Source organism: Benincasa hispida, chromosome 3, assembly GCF_009727055.1.
Source record: "Benincasa hispida cultivar B227 chromosome 3, ASM972705v1, whole genome shotgun sequence".
NCBI classification, from domain to species: Eukaryota; Viridiplantae; Streptophyta; class Magnoliopsida; order Cucurbitales; family Cucurbitaceae; genus Benincasa; species Benincasa hispida.
In genome coordinates this window covers 29,548,122-29,569,749 of record NC_052351.1, presented here as the reverse complement: position 1 = coordinate 29,569,749, position 21,628 = coordinate 29,548,122, and the positions used below count along the sequence as shown (strand labels likewise).

Genomic DNA, 21,628 nt, shown 5'->3' with positions numbered 1-21,628 from the left:
GCAAAGACGAAAAATGAATATTTAAAGAAAAATTGAAGTTAAAAGAGTAAATCTTAAACCTATGGACCATATAGAAACAAAACTCAATTTAAAGTTAAAAACTAAATAGAAACTACACTAAATCATCATGCGTTGGCCTAATGATAAAAAAGGAGACGGTGTCAATAAATGGCTAAAAGGTCAAGGATTTAATCTATGGTGGCCACCTACCTAGGAATTAATTCCCTACGAGTTTTCTTGACACCCAAATGTTGTAGAGTCAGACGGGTTGCGTGAACCTCTAAACTCTTATTCGACATATGTAAGTTGAGTTATACTCATATTAACAAGTTTTTCTATTCGATTTTATATGAAATGATTTTTTTTCCCACGCATGCAGGCCATCCAAATTAGGGATCAAACAACCCAAACCAAAGGAAGAAGAAGATTCAGCAAGGTCAACCCAGTGGCATTTGTAAGGTTAAAATATAGGTCTTGGTTTTTGATTAGTCAGTATGGTATTATAGTACGTAATTGATGCCTTGTCGCCTTCATAGTTTGACTTTGAATTATGTAAGTGAAGATACGTTGTACTTTTAGGAGAAAGATACGTTATACCTGAAATTTAAGCGTTGATGTTTTTGCATGATGTACTTCAAAATTTATTGAAACTTGAAACTTCAATAAGACTTACAAATCAAAGATCCAACAACTTGATCTCCTTTGACCAAAACCAAAATCAGGCCAATTTGGTTCAGTTCCAAAAGTATTGACCAAATTAATCGGACCGCTGGTTCGGTATAAAACTAACTGGTCAAATAGAACCAAATTATACCCCCAAGTGACACTAAAAAAAATCTGTACAAAATTTACATCAGTCTATTGTTAGTGATCTAAACCCTAAACCCTAATGTAAAAATTCTCCAAACACTATGTTCCTCATTGCTTATTAGTCCAGATGATGAGAGATCAAGTGTGACTATGAATCAACTTCCCTGTAACAGGATTAATCTCAAACGCAGTAGTTTTCCTTGAACTATCCTCAAACATGCATGCAGAGTTTCTAACAATGAAGAAGTTTACCTCAATCGGAAATTTGAAGCGTTGATAACTGGAAAATCTAACAATGATTATTGGGATTCTTCTTAATTGGGAGTGATTTTGAAAGGGCTAAAATCATTTAAAAACTTTTAATCACTCAAAATATATTCAATGTTTAATTTTACACTTTTAAGCATAATTTTCATGCTATTAGAATTTATTTTAATGATTAAAAATATTTTCTTAATGATTTTAAAAAGATACTAATTTTAACCATTTCAGAATCACTCCAAACATGCTATTAATCATCGGAAAATCTGAAGTGTCGATCTCATTAACTACCATTGAAGTGAAATAAAGTTTACCTCAATGAAGTTTGATCGTGTTGTTTCAACTGATTTGGTTAAGATGACATGATAGGAAAGGATTCCAGAATACCGGACTTCAATTCGAGCAATTGAGTGCTGAGACCATTAATTTAGGAGCCATTTTGCCAATCCATTATCTGAAATCTGTGAAATTTAAAAAGAAAAAGGAAACATATGCAGAAATCAGATTGAAATATAGAGCATTTGCTGATTGCTTGAAACCAAAAACAATTCCTGAGGCCATACCAGGTCAGGTGGTTCTTATACTGCAGCCAAAAAGAATATTTGAAGACTTGTAATCCTCCTCCCCATGGCAGCCTTCAAGCAATTAAACGGAGCATATTATCTGACACGAGATTTTCCTGCCCAAGCTGGCTTGATAAGATTTCTTTTCAGCTTGTCAGCCGTCACCAACCCGTTTCTAAAAGAGCTGATAACATTTCCAATCTGTCTTCAAAAATGCAGTACAAAGAAGCTTTTCCCCCAAGACGATTCGTCGACGGAATGCCAATGGCTATGCCTTTGTTGATATCAGGAAGCATGAGGGCCGTACAAACACCAAACCATGGAAGTAAAGAATAAAAAAGACGAGTATTCTTACTAGCATTTACCAAAAATCTTTACATGAGCAGACACCACCATCAAAATGATGAAAACGATGTGCATCCCTCACTATAATCGGGCGGTTTGAAATCTTCGATACATATTTTATCCAATTGTGGCAATCATTACAGACACGGAGATTCTTCATTACTCGTATGGGAATATTATTACTCAAGCTCAGTAGTCCAAAAGCAATTGCTAATTTCTCACTGTGAACATAAATTGTTGGATCCTTCTGGCCTTGCTCCGACTCATTCAAAAGACTAAAACTATCTTGCACATATCCAATTTCAGATGTTCGTTTATTTAAATGTCCTATATACTCGTATATCTGATTCGCAAGTGGATGGAGCTTATCCCCAGCATAGAATGCATGAACTGCATTCTTGACTTCAATCCAACTACGACCAGGCTCTTTCTTTACCCCCCTGTCTTTCATCAATTTCCTTGACCAATCCCTGTGAACCCATTTTCTAGAAACAGCATATATATTTGATAGTAGAACATAGGCTGCTGAGTCTTCAGGTTCCAATTCTAGGAGATGATGTGCGGCACGCTCTCCTATTTCCATATTCTTGTGGATAACACAAGCACTTAAAAGCGTTCTCCATATCATAGCATCTGCAGGGATAGGCATCTCTTCTATGAATCCCATTGCACGGTCCAACAGACCAGCCCGACCAAGAAGATCCACTACACACACATAATGTTCGGATTTAGGAACCAAATCATGCATTTTATGCATGGATCCAAAGTAATCAAGACCTTCTTTCACAAGACCGATATGGCTACATGCCGACAAAACTCCTACAAAAGTAACATGGTTTGGCATGATCCCACACACCTTCATCTCTTCAAAAAGACGAAGTGCTTCCATACCACAACCATGCTGGGAATAGCCAGTAATCATGGCATTCCAAGAAATCACATTTTTTTCTGGCATATCATTGAATTCTCTCTGGGCATCACTTATGCTACCACATTTTGCATACAATGTGATTAAAGAATTAGAAGCTTCTATTTCAGAATCAAATCCGGTTTTCAAAACCATGGCATGGATTTGTTGCCCTTGCTTTATGTTTGCAAGACTGGCTGCAGCACTAATTGCAGATCCATACGTGAACATATTAACTTCTGCTTCAGTCCGTAACATTCGAACAAATACCTCCAATGCTTCTTCAAAATAGCCACTCTGCGCAAATCCTGAAACCAATGAATTCCAAGAAATATTATTTTTATCATCAATTTTCTCGAATGCTAAGTATGCTTCCTGAATTCTACCGCATCTGGCATATAGACTAATTAGAGCATTGTTGATTGAAAGATCATCTCCAAATCCAGACACATATGACTGAGCATGAATTTGTTGGCCTTGACGAAGTGCCCGAGTACCTGCACATGCACTAATAGCACTGGAAAATCCAATATTGTCGGATAAAATTCCTTGATATTCCATTTCTTCAAAAAGTTGAAGTGCTTCGGAAAACATATCATGTTGCACATAACCAGCAATCATGGCTGTCCAGGAGACAACATCCTTCTCTGGCAGCCGTCTTAGGATTCTAAGAGCAAGGTCTATTTGTCCATGTTTAGCATACATATCTATAAGCACACTACAAACATATACATTCAACTGAAACCCAGTCTTTATAACATGGGTATGGATTTGCTCTCCTAAATACAAGGCTCCCAAAGAAGTACAAGTTCTCAAAATACTTGGGTAGGTGAACTGATTGGGTATCATGCCCTCAATTTGCATCTGTCTAAATATTTCGAATGAATCACTAAGATTATCCAATTGTCCATAAGCAACAAGCATCACATTCCACAACACTATATTTTCTGTCTCTGTAGTAAGGAAAAATTTATGGGCAGTCTCTACATCAGCGCACTTCGAATAAAGATCAAGAAGAGAACCTTCAAGAATAATATCTGCAGACATTCCAGCTTTTATCGCATATGAGTGTAATTGCATTCCCTTGTGAAGAGCCCCAACTGACGCACAAGCACTCAACAGACTAGCAACTGTAATACAGTCTGGTTTCAAGCAATCTTGTTGCATTTTAGTAAACAACTCTAATCCCCTGTCACTAAATCCTTGCTGAACTAGACCAGATATTAGTGAATTATAAGAAACCCCATCCCTATATTTCATTGTGCTAAATATCCTCTCGGCAGATACCAATTTCCCAGAACGGGAGTACAATGCCACGAGAGCATTACACACATATGTTTCGGAATGAAATCCCCACTTAATAATTAGACAGTGAAGCTGCTCTCCCAATTCAAATAATTGTTTCTTGGTTGAAGCACTTAACACACTTGACAATACATAAGGAGTAGGAAAGATTTCTGATGCATGCATATCACAGAAAAGGAGAATGGCCTCTTCTTCAAGTCCATTTTGAGATAAACCTGAGATCATAGCTACCCAAGTAACAATATCCTTCATATATATGCAATTGAATACTTTTTTAGCTGACTCAATGTACCCATTCTTCGAATACAAGTCAATCAAAAGATTAGCAACAAGTGGACTACTATCAAAACCATAATGGATTGTCCTAGAATGTACCTGTTCTACATAGTTGAATGCAATGTTGCAACCAACACAAGCCTTTAAAACCCCAGCAAATGTGATTTCATTGGGAGTAATTTCTTCAGCTAACATTCGTCGGAAGAGACCAAACACCTGGAAATTCAACTTCTGCGCAACAAAGACATGAATCAATTTATTCCAAGAGAATACATTTCTGTTGGGATTATCATCAAATACCTTCAATGCCCCATTTAGATCCCCATGTCGAAAATAATTATCAACAAGACTATCGATTAGTAAAGGTTCTACATCAAAACCCGATTTCAAAATCCTGCAGTGGAGCCTCATAGTTTCAAGCAAGGACCCAGAAGTCAAGCACCCTTCTAACAACCAAAGATAGGTTTGATGGTTGGCACGAATTCCACGCTCTTCCATGAAATTCATCAACTGAATGCTCTGTGATTTACCTTGTTCCATATGGGGTGAAGTCTCATCGAATGCATGAGAATTTGTGGCACCAACACCATTGACTCGAAGTGAATTATTGGTTTTACCAATCAAATCAATGCACTGCGCCCAGAGTTCCAAATGTTATAAATGAAACAGAATAAGCTGCATATCTTGTTTCTTCTAGGAAAATAAACATAATTGGCAGCAACAAAAAGAGAGAGAGAACTTACTTTTGTTGTTGTGAAGGATGGTCGAAAATTGGAGGTGGGTTTAATCCAAACTCTTGCTGCGGCCATAGCTGAAGCTATTATAAAAGGGGATTGATGAGTACCATCTGGTTAGACAGAGAGAGGGAGAGGGACGAAGTAACTTTGAGGAAGAGATTGGAGAGAGTGGATAACATATTTCATGGAAATGGCGGGGAATGACGACCCTGCCTGTGGGAAAATTGACGGACCTGAGAGCTGGAGTTTTGGGGAGATAAGAGGAAGAAAAAAATTGACTGCAGAGGCCTGCCGGCGGCCAATAATGGCAGCCGTGGCAGCGTGTGACCGCCGTAGGGAGTGAGGGAGAAGAAAGAAACTGGTGATGTGCGGCTGCTGCGAGAAAATAAGGTGGAGGATAATGTTAGTTGAAAAGGGGAAATTTTAAGTTTGAAAAACTTATTTTAAAAGTCCAGGTCATTTTTGTAAAACCACTAATTTTTTGGGTTAAAAAAGGTAATTTTCTTGATCAACAGTTGTGAATTTCAAATGAAAAAGGTAATCAATGTGAGGGTTGAAAATCTAAACAATGGTAATTAGTGTCTCGTCTAATAAGTTATGATCGACTCAAATTAGTCTTATTGGGTTTTTTTTTTTTTTTTTTCTGAAACATAGTCTTATTTTGGTTGATGTAATTTGATGGCTAAATTATAAAAAATATCCCTAAACTTTATATTTTGTGTCAAAATGTCCGTAAAGTTTCAAAAGTTCTAAAAATACCTCTAAACTTTTAAAATGAGGTCAAAAATATCATTGTCGTTAATTTTAGATGGAAACGTTCAAGTTTTGTTTTAAAAATATTCTTAAACCTTAAAAAAAAATTAAAAAAAATATCATTCATGTTCTACGAACAGAAACCGGTAATGTCGTCCTACCTCTCTATTTTCCATCTTTTTCTCTCCACTCTTCTTCAATACACTCTTACTCCCCTTTGTTAACTATTTGACACTTATTTATCTAAAATAAATAAAAATAAAATTGCACACTTTAGTTAAGGTATATGAACTATAATAACAAGAAAGATAATAAAAAAATCACCGAATGATTTTAAGGCTTGCATATTTAACAAAATTATACGACGTGTGTGTTAATAGCCAAATATTTTTTTTTATTTGACTATTTGTCGTTCGGTATATTTTAAGGGAAGATTTTTATTTTGGAATTTTGTGAAATTTTGGAAGGATTTTGTGAGATTTTATGTTTTAACTTAAAATCTTGGTTTTTATTTTCGTTGTTGAAAAAATTAGTCTAAGTTAAGAATTGAAAATTTTAGAGAAATATATGAGTATATATATGAAAAAAATGAGAATATCTATATAATTTGTTTTAAAATTCGTTATTTTCAAACTTAACAGAACTTCAAATAAATTATTCACCATGTTAATGGTAGGAGCATTTTTTTAACTTTTTGTTTTAATTTTTAAAGTTATTTTTCTCATGAGGAATTAACGAATTCCATTCAAATACTAATGGGTTGAGATATTTTTTAACTTTTATTAAGTTAAGAATATTTTCGAAACTTTTGAAAGTTCAACAGTATTTTTGAAACAAAACTTTTAACGGTTTTCATCCAAGACTTAACAACAAACGTATTTTTTGAACTTTTTTTAAAAGTTTAAATGTATTTTTGAAACTTTTGAAATTTCATAGGCATTTTTTTACGCAAAATGTAAAATTTATGGGATAATTTTTTTATAATTTAGCCTAATTTGACTGTCCCCGACTAATCGTATAAGCTTTAAGAATAAGTATTTTTAAAATCTTTTAAAAATCAAAACTTGTTAGTACCTAAGCATAGGGGAAAATAAGTATTAACAATTACACCAGATGTCATAGATCTGCTATGTTGATATAGGTAATTGATGCATGATGCTTAAACATAACATACGTAGGTACATATGCATATATTTACACATTACTACTCGTTGATATGTCAAAATAGCTACCACTAGCTACCTATCGAACTAGCCAATCTGAACACAATTCATTTAGTTTAAACATAAACTCGAGGTATGACTCCTTTGAAGTAGCAATATCATCCAGATAATTCATTACTAGTTAGATTCATGGTTCTTTGTCAAGTACGAAGAGAAGATGAACTTCTGAGTTTTGAGGACCAAAAGATATGCTTCTGTAAACTTGATGTTTTAATGTTATGAGGCTTTACAAATATTTTATCCCAACGATATTTACAATTGTGTATACAGTATACATGGTACATCAATATTGTGTTCTAAATATGTCAGACGAAATAAATATAGCATCATTTTCTCTGAGAAATTAGTATCTAAAGTCTACTCCATATGACTTTTGAAGTACTTCCGAAAACCTTCCTCTTCCCTGCAATATTGGCTAATAACTCTGTATACTTCAGTCAGGAGCTTTGGAAACCGACTTGTAAAGTAATTATCAAATCCTTCAGGAACAGATCCTATAAGCTCCTGATATATATAGCAAACACATCAAAATGACAAAAAAATCATCAATCTTCACAAACAAAAAACAAACTGTGGTATTTGGCAGGGATTAGTTCTTTCTAACAAAATTGCACACTAAAAAACATGGACTGGTTGATTCTCTGATAGTGATGGCATTTATGATCTGATTACAATACTCATGAAACTACTGTCGTGTTGCTACAATAGTTCACTTCTTTTTTTTTTTTTTTAGATATCCGTGAGTGTCTGGACCAACTTACGTGTACCTCGACTAATCTCACGGGACAATCCTCTGATCTTAAGTTCACTTCCAATTAGTAAGGTAGATTTCCTCACTTTGAAAGCCAAACTTGGATCTGGGGATATGAGAAGGTGAGCCAACTACCACTATTCAATGATATAAGGTTGCTCTTCTTTCCATTTGAAAATCTGACATTTCCACAACGAACATTGGTATTAGTTTTTGGAGCCCAAACAAACTATAAACTGTTCTGATTTTTCTGAAGAAATTGATGGTAGGAGATGATGAGCAATGTCCATTAGGATATTATCAAGGATCCAGACTAGAAAATACTGGGAGAATTTCATGGAACCGTTGCTTCTCTCTGATACTCTGTAAGCCTGATTCTGCTGTGGCCTCTTCTAAATCCACAGTAAAGTATTTCTATTCAATATTACATTTACCGCTCCAAGAGGGTCAGCAGATTGCATGACAAAGGGGGTGAGGAGGAAGGTGGGTGGACGATCACCAGCTACGGGAGGTGAGCTGGTTCCATTGGCAAGAAGTGCAAGGTTGGCGAGGCAGGTCAAGAGAGGAAGGAGAAGGTTTTAATTTATGACAAACAACCATATAAGATAATTAGATTCCGAGAAATTCTGAGTCAAGATATACAATCATTAACGTTGAAACTAAAATTTGCAATCTATTTTCCAAAAATAACTAAATAGTATTACCAATTATAGGCCCCAAGCATCAGAAAAATGAAAGAAAAAGGAGGAAAGAAGCATCATGTAAATGGAGATAACCTGGATTTCTTTGGGTAGTTCTCTGTAATGGTTCAACTTGTTGCGCATGACTCGTAACAAGTCTCGAACACTATCATACTTGTAACGTCTATATTGACCAATATTTGTAATGAAAGCTGAATCTAACTTTTCATCCCATTTAGCACCTAAAGCTAATGGTGCAGTACTCTCTATTGCTTCCAAGAGATCAGAGTGAGTCTCTCTATCTTCCAATTCCACACGGTCACTAGTATCATGTAGAAAAGAAAGTCGAACCTCAGAACTCCAAAACAAAGGATGTTGCAATACCTCTGATGCTCTTGGCCTGACAACAGTCGATGGAAATTAATTAAACTACATATTTACTTATATAATATATAAATCTTCTACCATACAAAAATATCACATAATGTTCCAAAAAATTTACTCACATATTTGTCCGTAAAAAAAATGTACAAGTGAACTACAAAGCATTTATGCTGGCCTTTGGTATATGTGGATAAAAACTAGTGTTTAAGGATTCTCTTTGAGTTCTAGAACCGTCATTTCTTACCTCAAATCAGGATTTGGATTTAACAATCGAGAAATAAGATCCACAGCTTCTGGGATGCCCTCCACCAAGAATAAATCCATTTGATTCCTCACGATATTAACATCACGCTCGAAACGATCACCAAATGGATGTCTACCACCAGTGAGGCAAAAAAAGAGAACACAGCCCAAGCTAAACAAATCGATTGCACGTGTTTGTCGTCCATGAAGAAGCTGTTCAGGGGCTTGCCAGCCAGAACTCCCACAGCCTGCAGTAAAGTTCTCAAGTTTCAAATGTGATCATTCCTCATGTGCTTTTTTCTTTTAAATTTGGAACATAAACTTCATGCTATACATGATAACATCATTCAGTCCATTTAAATTTTCATTAAATTTAAGTTAAAAAATATTAGAGAACATTACTTAATAAATTGTTGTATATAATTTCACGTGTAAGATTGTTTGCACTTAAAAAGTGTAAAGATCATACTCAATACTAGCTTTTTTAAAACCAGAAACAAGATTCTATTGGTTAAAAAATTCTAATTTATAAGTTAAATAATGTGTTGATAAATCAGTACCACAAGTTTATAATAATTTAAGAACACTTACCAGTAGCATGATGTCCCAAGGAAGACATATCTTTTTGAAGGCGCTTGCTAATACCCATGTCAGAGAGCTTAGCACGTACAGATTTTTGCTTTGTTATCAACACATTTTGTGGCTTTAAGTCCCTGTGAATTATCCCCAACTCATGCAAATGCTCAAGCCCGGCAACCATGTCCCTACATTATACAAAGTATGAAATAAGAAAAACTAACATGAAATTCATCCGATCAAATGAAAATTCATATATCATAGTTGGATATCTAAACTTGTAGTAAGGTAGGTGAAGGCTAAGGGACCAAATTTTGTGCTTGAATATATATTTTCACATGAATATGCCAAAGAACAACCGAGCTATTATTATTTGATATCAAGACTCCATTATGTAGCAACAGAAAGATAACAAATTATCTTAGATCGATCAACCAAATATGAAACTTTCCGTATTTAAATGAATGTGGCTTGATTTCAACCAAACAAGGATATAGTCCTACCAAAAGTATTAACTAAATTTACTCTATTACATAAAAATACTGTGTGCAACTAATAAGGAAACATGTCATCGCAGAAATTGCTAGAGACCTTTAATTAATAGAATAAAAACTTGTGACTGATTAAGTATATACCTCATGAGTCTTAGAAGAAGTGGTGATGGACGGCTATTTTCTTTCCATAGATTAAGATCTGATATTACATTCTTGACAGACTCCAAACGCAATTTATAATCAATCGTAGGTCCTGCATCTTCATCTAGGCTAAGCAAAGAATTCAGGGAAGGATCAGAGCATATCTGAATCAAATCATCCAGACTGCAGGTACATCGTTCCAGCGAAAGATATACAAAGTCTTGGTCATACTCCACCCCGTACCATCGAACAATATTTTGGTGACGATCAGAAGCAATTAGATTTTGAACTTCTTTAAAGGCAACATCATGGTGAGTCTTAACAAGACGTTTCACGGCAACTAGTCGACCTTCATAGACCCCCTCTAGAACTATGGTGCCATTGCTACCCTTAGCTATCTCTGTATTGGTTACCATTAATTTACCAATTTGACGTCCACTACCAGTTGTATCAATAAGGTTATTAGGGTGAAACCAGTTGTTAAAATCACCCTCACTTCGAGCCATATCTTCATTTTCAGATGAAACAGATGCATCTTTTTTGTTAAAATTTCCATTTCTTCCTAACTTTCGAGCTTTCTTTTTCTTGGAAGATACACTTTTTGAACTAACAATACTGGGTTGCTTCTCCTTCAAGAGAAATTGTTTTGCCTTTGCAACCAGTGCCCCACCGCGGTTAATCAATCCCAAAAATATGGTTATAAATATAACAATAAATAATCCTAGTGGTCCATTAAGAACCATGGTTGTGAAATCAACATTATGGGTTCCTATTGTATGTCCCTGAACTATACTTGAATCATTAATCTTCATCAGAGGCATTGGAACTATTGCCTGATTATCGTTATTTAGGTGACTAATTGCATTAGGTTCCAGAAGGGAGGCTATGTTCGCTGCAGGTCCAGGAAGCATCAATCTTTCAGGATGAATATTTGAATGCTTAACATTAGGCTGCGAAGGAAGCATTAGGCTTAAAGCAGACACCGGAAGCATATTATTAGTGTTATGAGAATTTGAGAGTATTTCGTGCCCAGATGATTCTGTCAATACATGGTTCCGTTCACGAAAGACAAGTACTTCTGATTGACAAGACAATGGCGGAGTAAAATCAAAATCAAAATTACCATTATTTTGAAGACCCGATGGAATGCTATTTGTTGGATTCTCGACATCTGGACAGACTAAGGTAGCTCCAATTTCAGCAACATTCAAACTCCAAGAAACTTCTTCCGACCCTGCAATAGATGATTTCAGGGAATAATCTGTTCTTGTTATGTACAGACGTTGCTCAATAGGTTTCATCAAACCAGGTTGTATCAGATCTACATTGTCCAGCTTATTCTTGGAACTATTGCCATTTAAAACACTGTACTCTTCATTGCATAGCCCAGATGATGAGAGATCAGACGTGTGGTTACGAATCAACTTTCCTGTAACAGGATTAATCTCATATACAGTGGTCTTCCTAGAACCAGTCATCACCGAACCATCCTCAAATATATAAGGTGTACTTCTAACAACCTCATCAATGGTGCGGGGTAGTTTCTGCAGTGTCAAATGACCAAAAAATGCTTTATATAAAGGGAAATTATACAAGTTCACGCATATGTGCAACACAGAAATCTTTCACGACTAGGCTAGTAAGGTTAACAAAAACAATAGAACCAAAAAACTTTTTTCTTCGAATCCTTAATGTGATAACGTAATTAATTCACAAAAGTATACCGTTCTACCATGCTCTGTGTGGATGTACAGCTCCCAATCATCTCCACAATCAAAAAAGAAGGGGCTACGGCTTGAGCCAGAAGCATTTTCTTTATTGTAATTGGTAGGAGACTGATATGACGAGTAGATTGGTGTCCCAGAAGTAAATGACCAAATTATCTTCTTCGAATTACTATCTACCAAATATAACTCACCGTCCGAAGTGGCAACAAGAGCAGTATTACCTTTACTTTTTCTGCAACAGGAAAAGAAAATGCAAATAGTGTAACTAAACAAAAATCCAAGCCAGCATCAAGCCATCGTAATCAGTCCTGAATCTAAGAAATTTCTATGAATATTAATAAGGAAATGAAGAATACTACATAATGAAAGGAGCTTACACAGAAAGGGGCAGAAGGGATTTGCCCCCAATTTGAGTTAATTCTTCAGAATTCTCCCCGTACGGTCCCAATTGCGAGAATTTCAAATTCTCATATGTTATTGCTTCGCCAGTCAAGCTCCGAAATCTTGAAATTAACAGTAGAAATACCCATAGGCGGCGAAAAAAACGGCACCTCATATCGGAGCCAGGAGAGTGGATTGATGGAAATGAAGACAAATTCGAGCTGATTTTGAAGCGAGATTTTGGAAATTAATGAGAAGAAGGTGTAGAAGGAGCAAGTTGATGGAATCCGAGCTTCTTTGATCCTTCTGAAATTTCTTAGAATCTTCTTCCCCCTAAATCGTCTTCTCTTCAGCAGATCGAGCCAGGTGCTCTCGATCTAAACGCATCTGGTTTTTCTTTTCTTTTTTTAATCCATAGAATAATTTATATTATAAAAACTCCAATGCCCATTGAATATGTTCCCGCTCGTAATTACGTTATTACCCTATTTTATTTTTATTTTTTCCTATTTGTGTATGCTTTTTATTATTTATTTTTTCAACATAACAAATGTAATATGAAAATTTGAACAAACAACCTTAGTAATTATGCACATATATCTTGGTTGTATGTCAGTTGAGCTAAGTTCATTTTATCCTTTGATCATTATGCATACATCTTCGGGGTCTAAGGCCAAAATTGCTAATTTTGAGCGTGTGTGCAAAATGATCGACAATTTTTTTTTTTTGTTGATCCTCAAGAATCCTAAGAGACCTATCCCAATGAGGTTCAAGAGAAAGGTGAGTTGGGTAAGATAGTCTCGGTTGATGCCTCTTGATGCAACGTCAAAAAGTGACAATTTTGGGTGGGTGGTTTGAGACTATCAAAGTTCTCTTATGTGTTGAGTTTAAAAGATTAGATACAAGGTGGCCTATCAAGACATTGAAAAGAGAGACTATTTAGATTGGCCTTCACTATCTTCTCCAATTGAGGGAATGCACGTCAACCTCTACCAGTGAAATCAAACTTGACAAATATGATTTGAACCCTAAACAATTCGAACGTTGATTTTTATAAAACAAAGAACTTGGTTGATGGCAATATTGTGCTTGTCATGTGCTTTAGCAAGATTTCCTTTGGTTATTGTAATTGTTTAGAAATTTCTTAGAATCTTCTTTCCCCATTCTCTGGCATATGTTATTGTGAACATTTTTTATCCCGAGTCTGAGGGTCATGTTAACTGTAGGGATGATATTTACCCTACCTATGTGTCATCTTGTTCTTAATGAGGATCTTTCTTGCAATTAGTTTTTTATTTTATCGAAGTTTATTTAAATAATAATAATAATAATAATAACTAAAAGAGCATAGTTAAGCAATAACAATAGATTGATGATTAGTTTACATTTTTTTTTAAGAATAAGAGTTCATATCTTCACACCTCCACTTATTGAACTTAAAATAAATAATTGTCAGATAACTACTCCATTGTACAGTTAATTAGTATGTCAGCTTCTTCTCTTAGGGTTGTCAATAACTGTCTAACTTTAAACTACCTCAAATTAAACTCAAAGCTTAAATGAGTTGTGCAACTTATGTTTATTTTTTCCATTATTGAGTTGAAATAAGAGATGCAAATACTTTATTGACTCGACTATGACACTCTAAATAGCTCATATTTTCTTTTCTTTTTCTTTTTATTGCCTTACTTTATTAGAAAATGTTTGATGATATTGATTGTAATCTATTTCTATTAGTTGGTTACATCTGTGACCAAATTTCAATTTTTTCATTACATATTAAACTAAACCAAATACTCAAATACAACTTTGTAAAACAAACATTGAGTTTTTTAGTACTATAAAGGCAAGATCATATTAAGCCTCAAACCTTTAGATTTCTATAGGAAGTAGAAACAGATAGTTATTAATAGTAAGAAGCAAAGTTGTTTAGTCATATTCACTTCCAATGTCAAACCCATGGTAAATGGATTACAAACAGCAAACCCAAAAAAGGGGGAAACACTTTTTTAAAAAAAAACCTAAAAACTAAAACTAAAACTGTACAGAAATTTTACTTTATATTATAGATAGCTAGAAATTTATGTATAAAAATTCAGTAATCCCTTTGGAGCAAGAGGTTTTTCTCCAGAACAAATATATAAAGCCATGTCTAACTTCCACAGGCCATGCACTCTTCACGATTTGTTAGAGAACATACCATCTGTGCCATTTTTGTACTATCATCTTCATTATTAGATTTTTCCTGCAAAGACCATCAATGGAATTTGATTATATAAAGAACTTGTAGTTAAGGCAGTGCGAAACAAACAGTTTTCATTATACACTACTACCTTCAGCATTGACGTATCAACTGTAAATTTGATCGCATCAACTGCAGCTTTGCATCGTAGATAGTACATTCCTGTTTTTAAACCCTTCATATAGCCAAAACAAAAACAAATGGAATCAAAGATTTGTCTAAAATACAAATCAATACTAACAGATGATGTATAAACTTTCAATCATAAAAAATAAGAGGGCTATGACACCAGTATACCTTTGACCACGCATAGAAGTGCAAGGAAGTAAGTTTTCCAAAATTTGGTTGGTCCATGTGGATATTGAGGCTCTGACTTTGGTCAATGTAGCATCCTCGATCAACAGCCATATCAACTAATGTCTTTTGCTTGATTTCCCAAACAGTTCTGAGTTAAATATATCAAGAAGTCAGAACGATAAATCAACATCAAAGGCAAGCAAAGGGGAAATGCAAGGAAAAGTCATCTTACTTATAAATAGCTCTTAGATCATCAGGGATCTCTGGAATGTTTTGAACAGAGCCATTTTCATATATAATCTTATTCTTCAATGCAGGAGACCATAAACCCATCTCTGTTAAGTCGTGCAAGAGATGCTTGTTCACAACAACAAATTCACCACTGGAGGATGGAAAGAGATTTTAGAATACAACTAGAGAAAACATATATTATTATTAAAAGCTTTGGTTTAAATGCAGACCTTAGAACTCTACGATTGTAGATGTTAGAAGTGTATGGCTCAAAGCACTCATTGTTTCCAAGAATCTGGCTGGTAGAAGCTGTTGGCATTGGAGCCACAAGAAGTGAATTTCTAACACCATATTTAGCTATCTGATCTCTAAGGCCATCCCAATCCCATCGCTTTGAAGGTGTTACCCCCCACATGTCAGGTTGAAGAACTCCCTGAGTACAAATAAGTCAATCAGCATTAGCATCTTATTAGATTAAATCAAATCCAACACTTGTCATATGCACATTTATATAAACTTTAAGGAAAATAACCTTTTCACATTGCATACCTTACTAATAGGACTGCCAGCATACGTTTCATAGGGGCCCTGCACTGCAGCAAGCTCACAAGAAGCTTTAAGAGCATTGTAGTATATGGCCTCAAATATATCCTTGTTCAATTGTTGGGCCTGCCATTTGTTACAATACAGGTAACTTTAGTTGAAAGTAAGAGGCTAAGAGTAGAAGGCAAAGCTAAAAGCTTGAATTACCTCAGGTGAATCAAACGACATGCCAAGCAAAATGAAGGTATCTGCAAGACCTTGAACCCCTATACCAATAGGTCTGTGTCTTAGATTTGACCTTTTTGCAGTCTCAACAGGATAGTAGTTGACATCAATTATCTTGTTCAAATTTGTTGTCACAAGAGCAGTTATCTAGTTAGACAAAGAATAAGTAACCATGTCAGTTGACTAAACAAAGAATAAATCTCTTTATTATAAGAAGTAAAGCAAATTAAGTCATGATTAATAATACCTCCGCTAACTTGTCAAAATCAAAATATCGATTCTTGGAATCTCTGCTACCAACAAGCTTAGATGGGTGAGACTCGAGCAAAACACCCTGCTAGTTAAAAATAGAGTGAAGCAAATTAAGGTAATGAATCATAAGAACAGAAAGCAAAGTTATGGTGTAAAAAGAAACTGATATTTGGTATAGCCCACCTTTTCTCTAACAAAACGAGGTAGAGCAATTGAGGACAAATTACACACAGCTGTCTCTTCAGGGCTTGAATATTCAATAATCTCTGTACATAAATTAGAGGATTTAATTGTCCCAAGATTCTGTTGGTTGCTTTTCCGGTTACAAGTATCCTAGAAATCACCAAAAAGAAAAGACAAACAAATTAAGCTACACTCCAAACAAGTTTGGAAACTATTGACAATGTATGGTGGCTTACTACCTTAAATAGCATGTATGGGTTTCCAGTCTCAATCTGTGATTTTAAGATTTCAAACCAGAGAGTTTGTGCCTTAACAACCTTCCTAGCCTTTCCCTATAAAGGACGCAAAATCCCAATCAAAACAAGAGCATATCATTGAATGGAGCAGACAAAGCTCCTCATATAGTTGCAAAATTAACTCCATGACAATTGAATTGTATTTACCTGCCGTTCATATCCAATGTATAGCTTCTCAAATTCCTCACCCCAACAGTCAGCCAAACCTGGGGCCTCATTTGGACAAAACAATGACCATTCTCCATTACTTTGGACTCTTTCCATGAACAGATCAGGAACCCAAAGTGCATAAAAAAGATCACGAGCACGATGCTCCTCCTACGAGAAAGAAAATGTTCCACAGTTAGCACTTAAATATATTAGAATGATCATTTTAGAACCAATTGAATAAAATGTAGAATAATTTCCAAAAGAAAAGGAATAAATAAGCCAACAAATAGTAATTACTTTTCCATGGTTTAATCTAAGTTCCAAATACTCAAATATATCAGCATGCCATGGCTCCAAGTATACAGCAAAAGCACCTGCAAATGGAAGTTATGATGTGAGAATGCAAATATCAATCATTGAAAACTTTATTAGATCCAATCAGCACATTACCCTTCCGCTTGCCTCCTCCTTGATCAACATATCGAGCAGTATCATTGAAAACCCGCAACATAGGCACAATCCCATTAGATGTCCCATTTGTTCCACGAATGTAACTGCCCATGGCACGAATATTGTGGATGGAAACACCAATACCACCAGCTGATTTGCTAATGACAGCACACTCCTTTAAAGTATCATATATACCTTCTATACTATCATCCTTCATGCATACAAGGAAGCAGCTGCTAAGCTGTCATGCAATAAGCAAAGTCATGATTATCATACTCAAAGGGCCACATTTTCAAATTAAACAAAACAAAACTACTATGGTCCGCATTCTTTGATAATAGCAATCAATGAACTCAAAACTTACTTGAGGCCTTGGTGTTCCAGAGTTAAAAAGGGTGGGAGAAGCATGAGTAAACCAACGTTGAGACATGGTGTGGTAAGTTTTAATAGCAGAATCAATATCATCCTTATGAATACCAACAGCAACCCTCATTAACATGTGTTGAGGCCTCTCCACAACCTTCCCCTGAACCTTCAGGAGGTATGACCTTTCCAGAGTTTTGAAGCCAAAGAAATCATAATCAAAGTCACGGTCATATATGATCTCACTATCCAAACGCGCAGCATTCTGAGAAAAAGCAACAAAAGAGATAGAAATCCATTTATTAAGCAGTATGGCAGATTAAACAATCACCTGACAGAAATACCAAAGCCTAAGTAATTGCAACTAAAAATTTGACCAATAAAATTTAACAATTGATGTACAAAATCAAGATAAAACAAACTAGAAAAACTACTGATCATTAAAGGTGCAAAATATTCAACAACAACAACAACAACAAAAAAAAAAAAAAATCACCTTCATGATCACTTCGTAAACATCATCAGCTATGAGAGCAGCCTTCTGTCCTGATCTTTCACTGACATGGTTGTACATGTCTCTAATACTAAACACCATTACGGCCCAAATATTAGTTTCAAGTAAAGAGTAACAAAAAAAAAAAAAAAAAAAAAAAAAAAAAATCAATTACATACTAAAATGCATTATCAATTAAGAGCATATGCCAAAACTTACGTCTCTGAGAATAACTTTTTAGTGTTCTTGTGCAGATTTGAAACAGCAATTCTTGCAGCCAACTGGGTTAAACAAACAAGAAAAAAGTTACTCAAACAAAACTTACTTATAATTATTAAGAAAATTATTGTAAGTATGGATCTACGACTACAGATCATTTGTGACCCAAATATCGTACCCCCTAATGGATATAGAGAAAGAAAACATGAAAGTGACACAAAATCCCATCCCAGATGAGAATAAAAAGAACTGAAGAAACCTATAGGCGACTACAAAATTAGAAAACCCCAGATTGTGAAATAGACGGGGATAAGAGTGAGAACTCACAGAGGCATAGTCAGGATGATTAGCGGTCATAGCAGCGGCGGTTTCGGCGGCCAATTCATCAAGCTGGCTAGTAGTAACACCCTTGTAAACGCCAGCACAGACTTTTTGGGACACCAGAACTGGATCACAATGATCGATGCTGAGGCCATAACTGAGTTTCTTTAAACGGGCAGTGATCTTGTCGAAATGAACTGCTTCTTGACGCCCATCTCGTTTAACCACATACATCTTGTAGAGAATAATTAGACCAAGGAATTTCGTCGAATAGGTTGTGTGCAGAGAGTGTCGAGAGAAGATTCGGATTATATAGGAAGAGGAACCGGGAACCCAAGAAGGAAAATGGGAAATTTACGAATTTTGAAGTGGGAATTTCAGAAAGTTCAAATTTATTTTTCCCACGCAAAACAATGGGAACGAGGGCGCGCGCTTCATCTTTAGGGTTAGATTTTTTTTTCCCTTTCATTTCTAGATAGAAGTTTGGGGTTAGATAGATCTTAGAGATATTCAAATTATGTTTCTGATTTTTGTTTTTCTTATTATTATTCATTCCAAAATCCATTTCAAAATTCAAACAAAAAAATCGAAATTGAAAGGCCCTAAAGATGAAGCGCGCGCTGATTCTTTATAATTAATTTGAGTAATTTATACAATAATAAAACCAATTTAATAATTTTGAATTACTATTGAACTGAAATGATATTACCAATATGTTGCGATAATTTGATTATTTATATAAGTGGTAGCACCGAACAATTTTGTATATTAGTAATTTGTATTTTTATTTTAAAAATTAGGATGGATGCGTGTGAGACAAAGACTATCTTAAGACTATAATAATCATCTCTGGCTAAAATAAATATTGTATTTCTCAATTAGCTACAATTAACACTATTTTAAAACTCTCATTTGCAATTGTATTTATTATTTTCTATTGTTTATACTATTTTACATCTATCATTTGTTTATCTTTTGCTACCGTATTTACTATTTTTTTCTCGAACTAAAATAGTTTACACATCAAACACATACTATTATAATTCAAATTAAAATAATTTACACTCAAACATAAACTATTGTAATCCGACTATAATAATGTAGAATTATAATAACTAACTCTTCGTTTCAAACGTTCCCAAGTTAGATATGAGTTTATTAGGGTCTAGAATGTATTTCAAATTAAAATTCAATTTACCTCATGTGAAGTTATCATAATACAATTATAACGATTTTATTTTTTTCTAGGATTAGAAGTGGTTTCTTTTTTTAATCTTGAAAACGTTGAAATTAAATATGATTGGTTCAAGAATTTCATCTTGCACTTATTATCTCTAATACTTTTGTGATATCTGTTCTATTTTGTCAAATCCAAGATTAACATAATAGATATAACTGATTTAGTTAACCTCACACGACAAGAGTTGGGAAAAAAGAAAAAAAAAATACCATTTGTAAACGTTTTCAAAATTATGTAAATCGAGTCCAAAAAACTAAAAACATTAATGATAATACTTACCTTAAAATTAAGATTTGGAATTTAATTTAACATATTTAAAAACGGGAAACTTGCGGTGGAAGCCGGGAGGAAAGGGGGAAAATTGTTGGGGAAGCTTTTGTTTGTGGGCGACGTGCAAGAGAAGCCAGCACCAAAGTTTTAATTAGCGCGCATTTGGGGTTTGGCGGGGGTTTTGTATTTTGGGCACAGGTGCTGGCCCACCACTTCTCCCTTTTTATGTTTCTAGATCCACCCCTTTATTTTCGCATCCTCTTAAATTGACCTCTCAACTGTTATTATTTTATTCCAATGCGGTCACACGGACGACACGTGATTAATTTTGTCGTTTAAAACAAAACCCAAAAGTTATGGGTACGGTTTAGATAAAATGATAATTATTTTTATAGATGTGTTTACTGAAAGATGGACAGCATACACTTCCTCGAATTATTTGATCTTTTGTAAAATGAAAACAATTTTCATTTTATTTTTCAGTTACGAAAAGTGAATGAAACTTCCCACTATCACACGGTTACAGAGAAAACAGCGGTCAATTATCTCATAATTGTCCTATATATATATATCCATTAAACTATAGTTTAATATCAAACATAAACCATAGTGTTTTCTCCTCCACTAGATATAAATCATATTTATATCTATTTCCCTCAATTAATGTATCTCATACACAAAGTCAATCATATAAGATATAATTAACCAGTTCAATCATATCATATATAATCAAACTCTCTCTTGTCAATTTGAACATTTCAAACTGACTTAAAAACTGATTCTCAACTTGAATCCATTGAGCTACCAAGGGGGCCTTATAGACCTATGCCTCAAAGTTCCAACGGTATGTGAATAGCTAACTAAACTCTTTAGCCACAAGATCCACCATCCATTAACTGCCAGACATTCCACTAAAGACCGACAGCTCAACTCTCCTTGCCACAGATATATTTCTATATCCATCAGATATAACCAATAAACAGTACGATAACCCTTCACAGATGTTTGTAAGTACAACTGGGCCAACTTCTTAAGTACCATCGATCCCTCTAATGAACAATACAACATAGTCTTACTATGTGTGGACACCTCTCGAGCCATGAGAAGGTGTGTGGCGTCACATCGTTCAAGCCCCAGGAGCAATTTATCTACTTACCCCTGTTTCGGGGAAGGAGTGAATTCCATCTTCTGTAGCTGGGTTTCTAGCTCCCAAATCAGACGAATCCCCAAAGTGGTAGATTTGAGTCAACAACTTGGCCACTCGCACCCATGCAAATCAAATGACCGCCCTCAAAG

At 35.0% G+C, this 21,628-nt stretch overlaps 3 protein-coding genes across 6 annotated transcripts; all 3 read right to left on the bottom strand.

The window, feature by feature from the left end:
* Window positions 1-617: 617 nt before the first annotated feature.
* Window positions 618-5,626, bottom strand: LOC120073066 (pentatricopeptide repeat-containing protein At4g13650). Of its 4 annotated transcripts, none has more exons than XM_039025671.1 (4): window positions 5,211-5,626; window positions 1,635-5,100; window positions 1,386-1,532; window positions 618-1,042 (listed from the first exon to the last, which is right to left on the bottom strand). In XM_039025671.1, exons 1-2 carry the CDS (start codon window positions 5,274-5,276, stop codon window positions 1,996-1,998), a joined length of 3,171 nt encoding a protein of 1,056 aa, XP_038881599.1. In that variant the 5' UTR covers window positions 5,277-5,626; the 3' UTR covers window positions 618-1,042; window positions 1,386-1,532; window positions 1,635-1,995. The 4 variants fall into 4 exon arrangements, with proteins under 4 accessions (XP_038881599.1, XP_038881600.1, XP_038881601.1 ...); XM_039025672.1 differs by having other exon boundaries at window positions 618-1,532; window positions 1,635-4,698; window positions 4,768-5,100; XM_039025673.1 differs by having other exon boundaries at window positions 618-1,532; window positions 1,635-4,698; window positions 4,998-5,100.
* A 1,724-nt stretch (window positions 5,627-7,350) lies between these two features.
* LOC120073231 (serine/threonine-protein kinase/endoribonuclease IRE1a-like) lies at window positions 7,351-12,977 on the bottom strand. The gene is made up of 7 exons (XM_039025950.1): window positions 12,554-12,977; window positions 12,174-12,408; window positions 10,450-11,993; window positions 9,830-10,002; window positions 9,240-9,486; window positions 8,708-9,011; window positions 7,351-7,684 (listed from the first exon to the last, which is right to left on the bottom strand). The coding sequence occupies exons 1-7, from the start codon at window positions 12,730-12,732 to the stop codon at window positions 7,538-7,540; spliced, it is 2,829 nt and encodes a 942-aa protein (XP_038881878.1). The 5' UTR covers window positions 12,733-12,977; the 3' UTR covers window positions 7,351-7,537.
* Window positions 12,978-14,467: 1,490 nt separating this feature from the next.
* On the bottom strand, window positions 14,468-19,056 carry LOC120072518 (ribonucleoside-diphosphate reductase large subunit). The gene is made up of 17 exons (XM_039024899.1): window positions 18,829-19,056; window positions 18,502-18,563; window positions 18,286-18,373; window positions 17,791-18,054; window positions 17,427-17,667; window positions 17,274-17,350; window positions 16,974-17,144; window positions 16,770-16,862; window positions 16,531-16,680; window positions 16,343-16,429; window positions 16,078-16,242; window positions 15,877-15,996; window positions 15,558-15,760; window positions 15,329-15,478; window positions 15,097-15,244; window positions 14,891-14,974; window positions 14,468-14,802 (listed from the first exon to the last, which is right to left on the bottom strand). Exons 1-17 carry the CDS (start codon window positions 19,054-19,056, stop codon window positions 14,710-14,712), a joined length of 2,424 nt encoding a protein of 807 aa, XP_038880827.1. The 3' UTR covers window positions 14,468-14,709.
* Between the last annotated feature and the right edge of the window lie 2,572 nt (window positions 19,057-21,628).

Excerpts from the sequence above, each read along its gene's own strand:
- LOC120073066 (XM_039025670.1), bottom strand. The coding sequence starts at position 5,276 with ATGGCCGCAGCAAGAGTTTGGATTAAACCCACCTCCAATTTTCGACCA. Across the intron at positions 5,101-5,210 it reads CATCCTTCACAACAACAAAA|TGCATTGATTTGATTGGTAA; the intron begins GTAAGTTCTCTC and ends CTCTGGGCGCAG.
- LOC120073231 (XM_039025950.1), bottom strand. The coding sequence starts at position 12,732 with ATGAGGTGCCGTTTTTTTCGCCGCCTATGGGTATTTCTACTGTTAATT. Across the intron at positions 9,487-9,829 it reads CTTGGGACATCATGCTACTG|GCTGTGGGAGTTCTGGCTGG; the intron begins GTAAGTGTTCTT and ends ACTTTACTGCAG. Across the intron at positions 7,685-8,707 it reads AACTACCCAAAGAAATCCAG|GAGCTTATAGGATCTGTTCC; the intron begins GTTATCTCCATT and ends TATATATATCAG.
- LOC120072518 (XM_039024899.1), bottom strand. The coding sequence starts at position 19,056 with ATGTATGTGGTTAAACGAGATGGGCGTCAAGAAGCAGTTCATTTCGAC. Across the intron at positions 17,351-17,426 it reads AGGAGGAGGCAAGCGGAAGG|GTGCTTTTGCTGTATACTTG; the intron begins GTAATGTGCTGA and ends TTCCATTTGCAG. Across the intron at positions 15,997-16,077 it reads TGTCGTTTGATTCACCTGAG|GCCCAACAATTGAACAAGGA; the intron begins GTAATTCAAGCT and ends AACAAATGGCAG.